The 12,297-nt window shown below is 37.4% G+C and overlaps 1 protein-coding gene across 6 annotated transcripts in view; it reads right to left on the bottom strand.

Moving 5' to 3' along the window:
* Nucleotides 1–12,297, bottom strand: part of ABCC4 (ATP binding cassette subfamily C member 4) — a 1,253,378-nt gene that overhangs the window by 1,189,733 nt on the left and 51,348 nt on the right. For all 6 annotated transcript variants that reach the window (XR_008211683.1, XR_008211684.1, XM_052705824.1 and 3 more), the window contains 5 exons: nucleotides 11,558–11,773; nucleotides 9,464–9,604; nucleotides 8,109–8,146; nucleotides 7,666–7,766; nucleotides 4,323–4,469 (listed from right to left, as the gene is read on the bottom strand). Coding sequence is in view for 4 of the 6 variants with exons in the window: in XM_052705824.1 (XP_052561784.1) it covers nucleotides 4,323–4,469; nucleotides 7,666–7,766; nucleotides 8,109–8,146; nucleotides 9,464–9,604; nucleotides 11,558–11,773 (643 nt within the window). In the remaining 2 variants the exon portion in view is untranslated. The remainder of the gene's footprint in view (nucleotides 1–4,322; nucleotides 4,470–7,665; nucleotides 7,767–8,108; nucleotides 8,147–9,463; nucleotides 9,605–11,557; nucleotides 11,774–12,297) is intronic.

Genomic DNA, 12,297 nt, shown 5'->3' with positions numbered 1-12,297 from the left:
TTTGTTGCAAATATTATACAGCTTAAATACTTTAAACACGGCCCATTTGACGCTTCTGTCAGATAAAATGCAGATAGACACTTGTGCACTGACGAACAAGCTTTTAATCCTATAAAGAAACTTTCTCTGTCAAATTATAGATGTTTCAACACATGATTTATGAACACCATAATTAAAATCCTTATGCCTTAAAGAAAAACAAACTCTTCATTATAAAATCAGCTTTCTTTCACATTTTTATCTTTTAATAGTTGGAGTTTGCTTTATACGCTGCTCTTAGCTATCAGTTTGGCACATCGTTTCTGGAAGCCACGACAGAAGAACATAACCTTGGTCAAACCTTGAAGTTTGAGTAAGCAACCAAAAGGGATCAATGCAGCTTCCGTGAAGCATTTGAGGGCAGGAAGTGGGAAAGCTGCTAATTTAACAGGTAAAGGACAAATCACACAATTCATTATCTTCTGTCTATAGGCAGACCAGAATGCTGTAATACCTGCCGAAATATTTTTCCTCACTGCATGAACCATCAGAATCAATGGTCTGGAGAGACAAATTTAAAAAAACAGGGAAAAAAAAGAAAAAAGAAAAAAAGAGCTTCACTTTCAAATGCGTCTCTGTAATGGTTCTCGTTCAATTTGAATTTTAGACAGAGGAGGGGGAAGAGATTTCTATTTTATCTGAACAAATTCATGCATATCACTCATTCATTCTTGTAGCACCCATCAGCACAGCAGCAGCAGGTTTCAGCTTCCTAAACTCAATGCAGTTCAAAATTGCACACAATCTCCACTAAAACTACCATTACTGAAAGTGATGCAGTTATACATTAGCATTCCTTCTCTAAAGAAATCTCTGTTCCCAAATCCCAGGAAAGAACAATTTTTTTTTTACAAGCTAAGCAAGTAATCTCGAATCAAATCCTAAAGCTTGTCAAAGCCAGAATCTCCTACATTATCAATAAGAAACTAATTTTAAAAGAGGGAACAGCCAATTCAACAGTCATTGCAGCTGAGGTTCGAGTCTCTTTTACTTCACTTTCTATCATGCTTGTTTTAAAACATTTCATACATTTTGAGAAAGAAATGTAAGGAATAATGGCTGAAAACCTCACTGACTGGACCAAAACTCCACAGTGTTATCTGACTTTTGTCCACTAGGTTCCTGAACTCAGTGTTACATAGCGAAAAAGTTTACTCTGTAAAAGATTAAGAGAAAATATTACACTTGCAGATAATGAGGATAACTAAACAGAACAACTTCTGTTCAGTGTAGAGGTTGAAAATCCGTTCCTCAAATGCCATCTCTAAAACTGTAACATAAATTTTGCCAGCCTTCTAACAAGCTCTAGCAATGCTATGCTGGGATAAAACAGATCATGCTGCCCTCTTGTGCTAGACCTGCACAGAAACCAACTCCTTTACTCCTGTAAGTGACATGTAAAGAGGAATATATAAAGCATACCCTACACAGTGTGAATGGCCGTACTTTCCTCCTTACAGACATCCTGACATGCCTGCAACTCTCTTAACGGGATCCGATAGAATAAGAAAGGAAGTTTCTAAAGAAAGAGACAACTTCTTGAAAGGAGTAAATAACAAATTTCTGTTAATGAAGTCAGATGTGATGAGTTCACAAAAACAACCACATAATGGATAACTTCCCTACAGCTGTTTAACTGGTGCCATATAGGTATCAACTGATAAATTTAACTTTCAGTCACAAGTATCTGTTCTTTCTGAATTCGGGATAGCACAATACAGCTTTAGTCACTTTGGATTATCAGCTGTATGAGTTTAAGTCTTTGAGAAACAAACAGCTGTGCATTAGCAAGGTTCACCTAATGCAAAATACCATCACAACAGCAATGTATAAGTACTTTTAGATCTATGCCAAATTACAGAAAAGTGAAATTTGTGTAGATAAATATATTTTTGAGTGGGAAAATAGAAAGGAGAGGGGTCCTCATACTTCTTTTCCATCTGTGCTCTATAATCAAAGTTCCTGAAAATATACCTATATTCTCCATTGTCTGAGTGAGACGCCCATTACTATTCCTTTAACAAACCTCCCTATACATTGCTGATGTAATGTATAAGGAGAGTAAACAGAAGCCTTAGTCTACATGCTTAAGCTGATCCAAAAAGCTTTTTTTTTTTTTTTTTAAAGAAATAAGTCATTGCATTTATTCACCACAACTGATTGGATCTACACTGTTGGGAGTTGACAGACATGTCATGATTCAATACATATTTCCATTTCCTAATGTCGACTCCCTGATGCTGCTCATCAGTCTGTTTCTCCAGTCAGAACCACAAAAAGCTTGGGATGTCTATTAATTTCCTTCCTTCCTCAACTTTGAAAATGGATCACTGTGTGTTCAAAATACTGACTCCAGCGTTTTTAATTGGAGATTATTTCTGGAGAAATAAAACAGCAAAAGTCACTTCTGCAACTGATCCTGCAAATGTTTCAGAGACTTCACACAAGTACTGAAAACGCACTGGATGCTTAAATGATAGATCTGTTGCTACAGTATCACCTTTGCTAATGTGAGATATGCTAACTAATAGCTTGGCTTGATTGCTACAATCACAACACTGAAAAAACAGGCTTTAGTAATTTAGTAATTTCCACTTGTTTTCAGTATCTATTTCATAGTGTAGTATCTTTAAAATTAAAAAGAAAAAAAAAGGAAAGAAAAGGAAAGAAAAAAAGGCTTTTGCTTCCTTCCCTAATGCAAATTCTAAAAGATACATACGCAAGAAAAAAAAAAAACAACAAAACCACCTCAATCAGGTGGCGAAACAAAGATATTGAAAACAGAATTTCAGAACTGCTACTCGCTGCAGTTCTGAACATCACGCCTCCAACATCATCTTTTTCCTTTCCTTTTTCCTTTTCCAAAAGATGTTCAGATCAGAACATCTGTACCTTTGCACGCCACCGTGACCAAAGGAAAGATGAAGGAAAAGAAATTTATACACACTGAAGTTGATCTTCTATTATAAAATATCCGCTGATAAATAGAAACATACATCAGTAAGTCATGATGGCATGTGAATACCAGCGATAGGCAGGTTGTATGAATGCCACTCTTTTACAAAGCACTGCTAATTTGAGCTTCACAGTATGTTACAAAGCAAACCATTTCTTATTACTCTACATTGTCCCTGATGTTTAGTCTATAGCTCTGACTTTATTTGTTACAATAAGCCACGGTTTTGGGCATTCTTACAAGATGATTATGTATTCCTCAAAAAACACAGTCAGTGCACACGCTGCATACAAAAAGGTAAGAGGATAAACACTGCACTTCTGACAACAAACCCCATTAGCACTGTAATTTCTTGTGACATATATGCTCTCACTGGCTTTCTACTGAGCTTACTGCTTTACTTCTAACCCTTTGCGGCAGCCTTCAATTCACACTGCCACAGACACAGAGTACAAGCAGACCATATAACGGCCTTAAACTCATGCAGCTGTAGATTTTTTTTTTAAGGGGGAAATTATATATGTTTTTTTCATCATACTATGGATGTGAACCTTTTCTACACATGAATTATGTTTCCTGAAAATATTCCTACTCTCTCTCAAACAACAAAGCGATCCCTATGCACCCTGACAGTTATTAAACAGTCCCTGGAAAGATGAAACCAACCCTGTATTCCTTTCCTTCAAGAGAATGAAGGCCAGAAGGCACATCAGATTTCTGGTCATTAAATCAGCACCACTCCACTTCCCCAACTCTCTTAACTCTGCTCCAGCTTTTCTCCCTGTCCCTTCCTCTGAAGAGTGTAAGGATCTGCATTACAGTTTTAAATTGCATTCTATTGTCCATTTTGGAAGGATATTAAACTACACAGTTTCTCAACAACTGTGAATTACCACGCTTGCTTAGAATTATTTTCTAAAAAGGGCAAATGATGGCTGGGGTCAAATTTTCAAAGAAAAGCACAAGGAAGGCATCCCCACAAAACACATGCATATACGTTCACGATGTCACAGAGAGATCTTTGCTAATTGAATCAGATCAGCACCAACCAGCAACTGGTGCAGTTGGTGCTACTAGCAGCAAGCTGTTCAATGAACAACACCAAAACCACAGTTTCGAAAGGATCAACTGTCAATAAGCAGTCAACATTCTGACTTCTAAATTTAAGAATACCAGAATAGGTTTTTATTAAAAGAAGCAGAAACCACAAGTGTGTAAAGAAAAACAAAAACAACTACTTTCAATTCATAACTGCTCAGAAATAGAATATTTAACATAACGAATTAGTTACATTAAATGTTAAGTGTTTTTTGACGATTAAACTTACCTATAGGATTTCTGTCAAAAAACAGGACAGGAGCCTTCAAAATGGATTTAAACATTTTGTTGTGCAAGGTCTGACCAGAATTAACAAGAACTTGAAAGACCAGAAGACTTCTTATTATGCCAAACAGTATTGTAGCCACCGTTAAACCTGAAATTAAAAAAAAATTGACAGAGCCTGCATACAGATATGCATCTTTCTCTCTCTCTCTCACACACACACACACACACACAAAGGATTTCAATATAAAATTGAATAACAAAATAATTCTGTTGGTTTCTGCATATAGCAAGAATCCAAACATATGCCTAAGGGACTCCAAGCACAGAATGCAGCTAACTGATATTTGTCACTGGCTGTAGTTAGTCATATGTAAACAATTTCTCTTTTTCTCTTCAAAAGAATCACTGCTTAATGGAAATGCAGGAAATGTCTGTTAACCCACTAAATAAATCTGTATTATAACCTTCTGCATAACAGTTTTGCCAAGAAATTCATTTCACAGTGCCATGTATAATTGTGGTTTGCAGAGGTCACTGTGAACACTCAGCATTTGCCAGCAGGTATTAACCAAGTAATATATATATACACGGCTATTTAGCAACAACCTTGAGTTATTCTCAATCAGTTCAAACCACTCGTGCCATACTTCCCCTTGTAAACCACATCAAATCATTTAAATGATGTATATTTCTCTAACAGAACAAGATGCATCCCTTATGCAGTGTGAGTAGAGTGCTTCTAGGGAATTGGTTTGCAGACTGTTTGTCTTTCTTCTGAGCAAGACAGAGGTACTACAAGGCAAAAGATGGAAACAAAGAATGATGAGATTGCTGTAGGTCTGTTTGCTGCAAGTAGCCCGCAATGTGCTTGTCTAAGTTTCCAGACAATGAAGAGCAGAGTCCAAAGCTGAACAGCAGTTGCTAACCTTGTACTTGGCAGTTCTGCAGGCCTTCCAGGCAATGTGCTCCAGAAACTGAATGCAGCCACCACAAGCCCAGATGCTCAGGCCTTGAGGACAACCTTAAATTAGACTTTAACTATCAACCCAACACATAACCAGTTCTAAGGACAGGGAGAACCTGGATACAATTCAGGTACAGCTACGGTGTAGTGGTTGAATGAGGTTTTACATGATACGATGTCATTCGGCCAATTGTTACCTCCTGTTTACAGATGTATCCTTCTAGAATGCAAATATAACTACTCTGTTTGTCCTTTACTGCTCTGCATGGAGATGCACATGGGTGGGGTGAGAGTTTGTTTGCCTTTTCCTGACTGCTATATTCCATGCCAGGAAGAAAGCTATATTCCAGGCAGAAGAAAGCTTATCTTCTGAAAGTAAATGCACGTGCTCCTCCAGGAAACCCGGGTCGGGCAATAAGGGAGAGCAGAAGGGGCACCTGGGCAGAGCTTTGGCTCAACCCATCACCTTCAGAAATCTAAACACACTACTCAGATATCTTTTGTAGGCAATACTGCTCCTCCCACTACAGTCTGGAGAGAAATGGGATTGGCAAAAATAAGTTTTTCAGTGGCAAATAAATTACATTACGCGTTAATTTGAACCTCATTATCCATGTCTTTCAGAGCGATAGCCTAAAAGTAGATGGCTGGAGAAACGGATGAGGAAGGAAAGTGCTCCTGGCAACCCCATGTTTCTGCACAACTTCATACAGTCTTCAGAGCTGACTGAAGTTGCTGGTGTGGCCCTCACTGCACTGATCACCTGAGGACACCTAAGGGCTGGTGGAAAAAGGGAGGAACAACACTATTGCCAAGCCTTTCCTCCTGTCTGTCTCAGGCAGAAGGTTTTTGCTTACCATGTTTACAAGCACACCTCCTCAGCATGAGAGGCAGAGTCTTCTGATACACTCACTTCATACAAAAGGTATGGACATGGCACCTCAGTTCTGACCACTGAGGATTCCCATTAACAGAAATTTTATTCTTCTAAATCTTAATCCCATTGAAACATGGACCAGGAAGGAGCTACCATGGTGATCATTTTTTTTAAATATTGAGAGCAATTTAAAAAATTGTTTAATTGCTTTGCATCATTTCAGAGGGTACATAAAAAGTTAATCATTGTTTTATGTGAAATTTACTATCCTTATATAACTGTTTTTCAACTTACAATTTTATGTAAGTAACAATGCTTTCTCTTTAACCATTGCAAATGTACCACTGATATATCTGAACATTTCAATATCAAAGTTAACTTTCGCTTTTCTGTTATCTAGAACAAAATTTGCCTTAAAGGATAAAATTTTCTGCAATTTGATTTAGGTTATATGGTCAAAGAAAGCCAAGTTTGACATTCTTAATCATGCTGTGCAGCCCACTGATTGGTGCATGAAATAAGACATTACAGAGAAAATAAAAGCCAAGTTATCTGGCTCCTACACTGCTGTTTCCCAGGCCAAGCACAATGTATTCAGTCAAATATTCAGATCATGTGGATTCTCACAAAAAAAAAAAAGAAAAAAAGAAAAAGAAAGAATAAAAAAATCGATTCCACTTATCCTCTCACGCAAGAGAGATGTTTCAATTCAGAGAATTTTCTTTTGGTATACTACCTGTTTTCTCAGTCCTATCACTCATATCTCAATCAAGAAATTACTGTGCCATGCAAAGCTGTAAGACACTAGAAGCAATACAACTAAATAGCAAAGTCTGAGAGCATATTTCTACGCATCCTTTTTCAACATTAATTTTTAAACTGACACTTCAGACAAGTATTTTAAGATGTCTCGATGTCTGAACGCAAAGATTAGCTCCCTTTTCTCGATATTAAAAAGCATATGGATAACTATTACATATATTATAATATTATATATTGAAATATATATGTAGAATATATATTGAATTTGTCTTTAACACTTGGCTTTGCATACTCATCTGGAAGGCTTTTTAAAAACTGGTTCTTTTGCTACGGCACTTCAGAAGTAATGTTGTCATGGCAAGTTTTATAACAGTACAGAACGAGTATCAGTTTCAAACCCCTCCTGCCCAACAGAAGATAGAGCTGAGTAATCTATTAATAGGGACAACAACCATAAGCTTACTTTCTGAATGTTTAACTTTCTAAAATCTAGGCAAAAAAATTGAAGAGTCTGCATTCAACCCATTTCTTCTGTTGTATTTATCTACTTATTTATTAATTACAGTAAGTTTAGTAAGGAAGCAAGACTGAAGCTCCAAATCTGTTAGGATGTTGCTCAGTTCCTGCTAGAAATCACATTTCCCCACATTGCCATTGCTTTGCACCACTCAAAACTGTTTATTATAGTAGGTTAAGTAATAGATCTTTAAGGTATACAGACACCTGCACACGTGTCATTACCTGCATAAATTCCCAAATAAAAGGTAAGGTCTAGATGCTCAGTCTCATTTGCTCCATTATTTCCATTTGTTGTAACATTCAGCTTTTCTTGATGATTTGCCCTGTGGAAATGCATACGGAAGATAACAATCATCAAATCACATTCTGCAAATATTCATGAGCATGTTTAACTGTTTCTAGATTCAACTCTATTGAAACCTTCAGTGCAAAAGATCCCATGTACTGCCATGCACCACACCATGAGAAGAAGCTATCACAGCCACAGCATAATGTTTCATTTTTTTTCCATGAACACAATGAGTAGAGATAAGAAAATATCAAGCAGATCAAGTTTCCTAGAACAAGTTTTTTTTCCCATACCTATACAACAGTGATTTCTATTTGACAAACAACTCTTGAGTGAAAAGACAGGACCAACTGATCAGTTTTCACCATTAACTCACCAGTAAGAAAGCCACCAATCCTGGAGCACATATGCTACCTTGAATAAAAGAGGAAAATACAGGAATCATTTTGCAAAATGAAAAAAACATTAGAAAGTTAACTTCCTTGCTATTCTTTTATGTTCTCTGGGAAAACAACACATATTCAAAGAAGTATGCCATCCAGTCTTTCAAGATTAGCAGCAATTTGCAAAGCACATTAGAAGATTTATGAGATCCGTCTACAAAGAAAGAAGTTACCTTAAATTACCTTCCTTGTTAGTAAACTAAAGGAAAGCAAGACACTTAGGCAAGTAAAACATAGTAGCTCTTCCTAACATATGTTAATTGCACATTAAAGAAGGCATATTTTCAGTTCCTAAATTTGCCACTACAGATATTTCAAAATGCTTTTTGATTAACAAACTTTCTGATGTTACCAGTCCAGAAATTTGTGTTTACAGGAGATAATTACCAGAAACAGAATTGAAAGAGGATGAGAGAGGAGAGGGAGGGAAAAACTTTTACCACCATTTTCCTTCTGTGTCAAGAGGTGACTATAAACCTGTAAAAGGGCTACTTATCTCAAAATATACCTCTGTTCACGTGAATTAAAGCCTGCTGCAGAGATCCTGCTTAGTTGTCCTTCTTTCCAACAGACTCAATTTAAGGATAAGGAAAAAGGATGTAACGTGTATAAATATACATACTACTTTTTACAGCCAAGACCAATCATTTCCATGAAATGAATTTGAGCTTTCTCAGCAGGAAATAAAGAGAAGGGCAATAGGCTGTCTTCACAGAGCCTTCTCAGCTCATCATTTCTTTCAGTAAGTTTTAAAAATAATTTTCCTTCTCTAAGAATTCTTTTATGTATCTGTTACAGTCTGCATCACACAATATTTCACTTTCTTCTTCTTCTAAACAGTGACTCTTCTCGCCTTTTTCTTAACCTGTGTTTACCAGCAGAAGAGCTTTTCTTTTAACAATTCTTTAATCCTTCCTCCATACCCCATCAAGCTCTTTATGCTTCCAGATGGAGAAGGAAATATTTTTTCAGATTTGCTAAATGCTATTTAATACACCTTAAGATTTTGTTTTGCGTCTCCAAAAAACGAAACTGGCTTCTAATTTGTGTGCTGCACTGTCAGTGGAATTATGATTTTATTTAAGTATTACAACTGCTGGAATAAGGATCAGTGCATAATATCTCAATGCAGTATAAAAACTCCATACTTGATCAACTTATTAGATGTAAGAAAGCCATGTTCCTAAATATTTTCATTGCAACATCACAGTCGTAAGCATACACTACGTCAAAAAATGGCAAAACCAACATTATTTGTTATTATTATTTTTTACTGCCTGTGCCTTACCTGTGCCAAAATATTAAATAATACAAGTATAAAAATCACAAAGTAGTTCGCTCCTGCAGTGAAATATTTTCTGTAAACTTTAAAGTTTATTTTTCCCTCAGAACGACTCTCCTCTGACACTGCAGCCAGTGGATTTTCAGCCTGGAAAAAAAAAAGCCAAAACATTAACCTGGCAGCTATAGATTCAGACTAAGCTACTTGAAAGACATGGTTCAAAATCAGCAAACAATTAAATAATAAGATAAAGCGATTACACACACAAAAACTTTAAGTATGAGAACTACAGCTTTCACAAAAAAAATTAGTCTCATTGCAGTAACACTGAAAAATCTACTCTGCAAAATGACACTGGCAGGATTATATTTTGCATTGCATCATGGCATGTAACATGAGTTCATTTGCAGTCAGAAATATTTGCTCCAACTGCCAGCACTGCTAACTGCTGCACCAGATTTTTCTTTTCTTATGCACTAGCATCAATCATCACGGCTCTCAAAACCAAGGTCATAACATAGAAAAGTCTCTGTTTTCAGTATCCAAGTGTGTATAATCCTTCCTATTTCAGAAAAATATTTAAAGTAAACAATCTTCTGCAAGTGTGAATCAGAAATCAGTCAACATATGCTGACAGTAAAAAAAGAATTAACAAACTTCTAATCAAAGCATCTGTTAATTGGGAAAAACCAGTAAAATGACCCATGGATAGGGAACAATAAAAGAGAGAAAAGTAAAAAAATAAAACAGACATAAAACAGATCTATTATCCAAATGAACAACATTCTGTTTTTTTTTGTTTTTTTTCTTTTTTTTGGGGTGGGTTGGCGAGGGGGGAAGGGAAGGGGCTTATTCTTACGTGATAGAAAACCAGGTGTTAGATCAATGCACATATAACATTTGGTATTGTTATCAGCAGACATAGCTGTACAGAAGCAGAGGAATGAACAGATCTGATTCAGAAGTGAAGAGAAACCCCAGTAACTTGCCTGTAAGAGAAGCCTATCTTGTTTTTTGGGGAGTCGTTTGTTTTGCTTGTTGTTCTTTTTTTTTTCTTTCCCCTCTCAACCCAACAGCTCTAATACTGCTAAGAAGTTTGGCATGTTTGTGCATCTTACAGCAGTTATTGCTGACAAATGAATAATATCAGATATGAAGATAAGTTCACTGCTTTTTGGCATAAAAACATTCTTCCAAAAAGATATGAAAAGTAAACATTTGCAGCCCTTTTTTTGGGAGGGTGGGGATTGGGTTTAGCAGCTCTAACTGCTTTCTATTATAGAAAAATGTATCATGTACACGCATAGCATAAAGATGAAAAGATTCAAGGACATATAGAGATTACCTGTTCCATGGATGTATGCTAGCATAAGCTTAGCAGGGCTACAGGACTCCTGCACTGTTTTGTGTGAATGCAAACACACCATCACAAGGCCACCTCTGGTACAGAAAACATTACAGCTGCTTTTGCACGGTGTAGACCAAGAGATAACAAGGCATATGGAAGTCAAGCTGGCACCATAAAAGCATTCTTTTTTCGATACCAGAAGAGCTGGGGAGAGCTGTGCAACAGCATCCCAAGGTTCTTCCCTCAGGGCCAGCTCATGATCATGTGGGGATGATAATACCAGCCATGCAAATGAAGATTTTGTAGGAAGTCACTGCTATATATTCTGCATGCATTTCCCAAGCTTATGATTTCAAGGAAATTATTAATCTGACCTCAGCACTGTACAAACACATAAAACCCACTCAAGACAGTATTATTGATCCTTTAAAGTACCACTGTCAGAGGACAGGAAATACCAGAGTACAACTCTTTTGGAAACTCGGCAGAGCCACGGATGAATCTCATCAAACTGTTGAGGAGAGCTGCACAGAGCTGTTGGATGCCTGCCCTCTGCAGCTTAGGTGGTAGGACTACCAGTTCTGGGCAGCCACAGGTGAGCTCTCACCTGCTAATGGAAGCCAACACTCACTGAAATTCAAAGGCAGTCAGGAAAGAGCCCTCCTCATAGTCTGAGTTGAAAACAAACAAACAAAAACAAACACACACAGCCAAACAAGAATTGTGATGTTTCTGTTCTCTTGAGTACTCACAGGTGGTTGCTCCACTGCTCCATCTTTCACTGAGTGGACAGAAGAATCCTGGGACCAGACAGAGGACTCTGAAAAGGTACGGCTCCGGGAGGACTTCAGGTTTGGGGTGCCTGGAACTGACGGCTGTTCTGCCTCCTCCTCTTTTTTCAGAAGGGAAGCAAAGTCGATGCCAGACCTCAGGAACTCTGAATAGGTCCCTTTTCCCACCATTTTACCCTACAATTAATACAAGTTTTATTATCTTCATTGTACCTTTTCCGTAACAATGTTTTCACCTATCCCTGCTGCTTCTAGAGTTCTGCTGTTGCTAAGCATACAACCCACTGCAGTAAATGAAGTGAAGCCTCTCTCAATTCATCATTCCAAAGTGCAGTAACAAGCTCTTCACTCTCTGAGCAATCCTGTTCTGACAGTTTGTGAGGCCAAATAACACAGATGGGGGACAGCAAAAGTCCCAGTTACAGCCAGGTGAGACTTACCTCTGTGGAGAAGCTGCAGAGGACAGCCATGCAGCTTTAGCACATGTTTACTGAACTACATTCATGACCATCAGTCATGTCTACTCCAAATTTTTTCCTAGTGTGTGCTGTTTCTTCTATCTGTCACAAACTCATCCCTAGAACACTAATGCAACATTTAAAGAGATCTGAACGAGGAAAAAGGCAGGTAACATGCTTTCTTGCAACTCTGTGATGCATCAAAAGTAATTTGAAGTACTTCATCACTCAACCTTAAAAAAA

This window comes from Tympanuchus pallidicinctus, unplaced genomic scaffold (assembly GCF_026119805.1).
Source record: "Tympanuchus pallidicinctus isolate F22 unplaced genomic scaffold, pur_lepc_1.0 scaffold6, whole genome shotgun sequence".
Lineage (NCBI taxonomy): Eukaryota > Metazoa > Chordata > Aves > Galliformes > Phasianidae > Tympanuchus > Tympanuchus pallidicinctus.
Note: the sequence above shows the minus strand (reverse complement) of the source record. Positions and strands in the feature narration are given on the sequence as shown.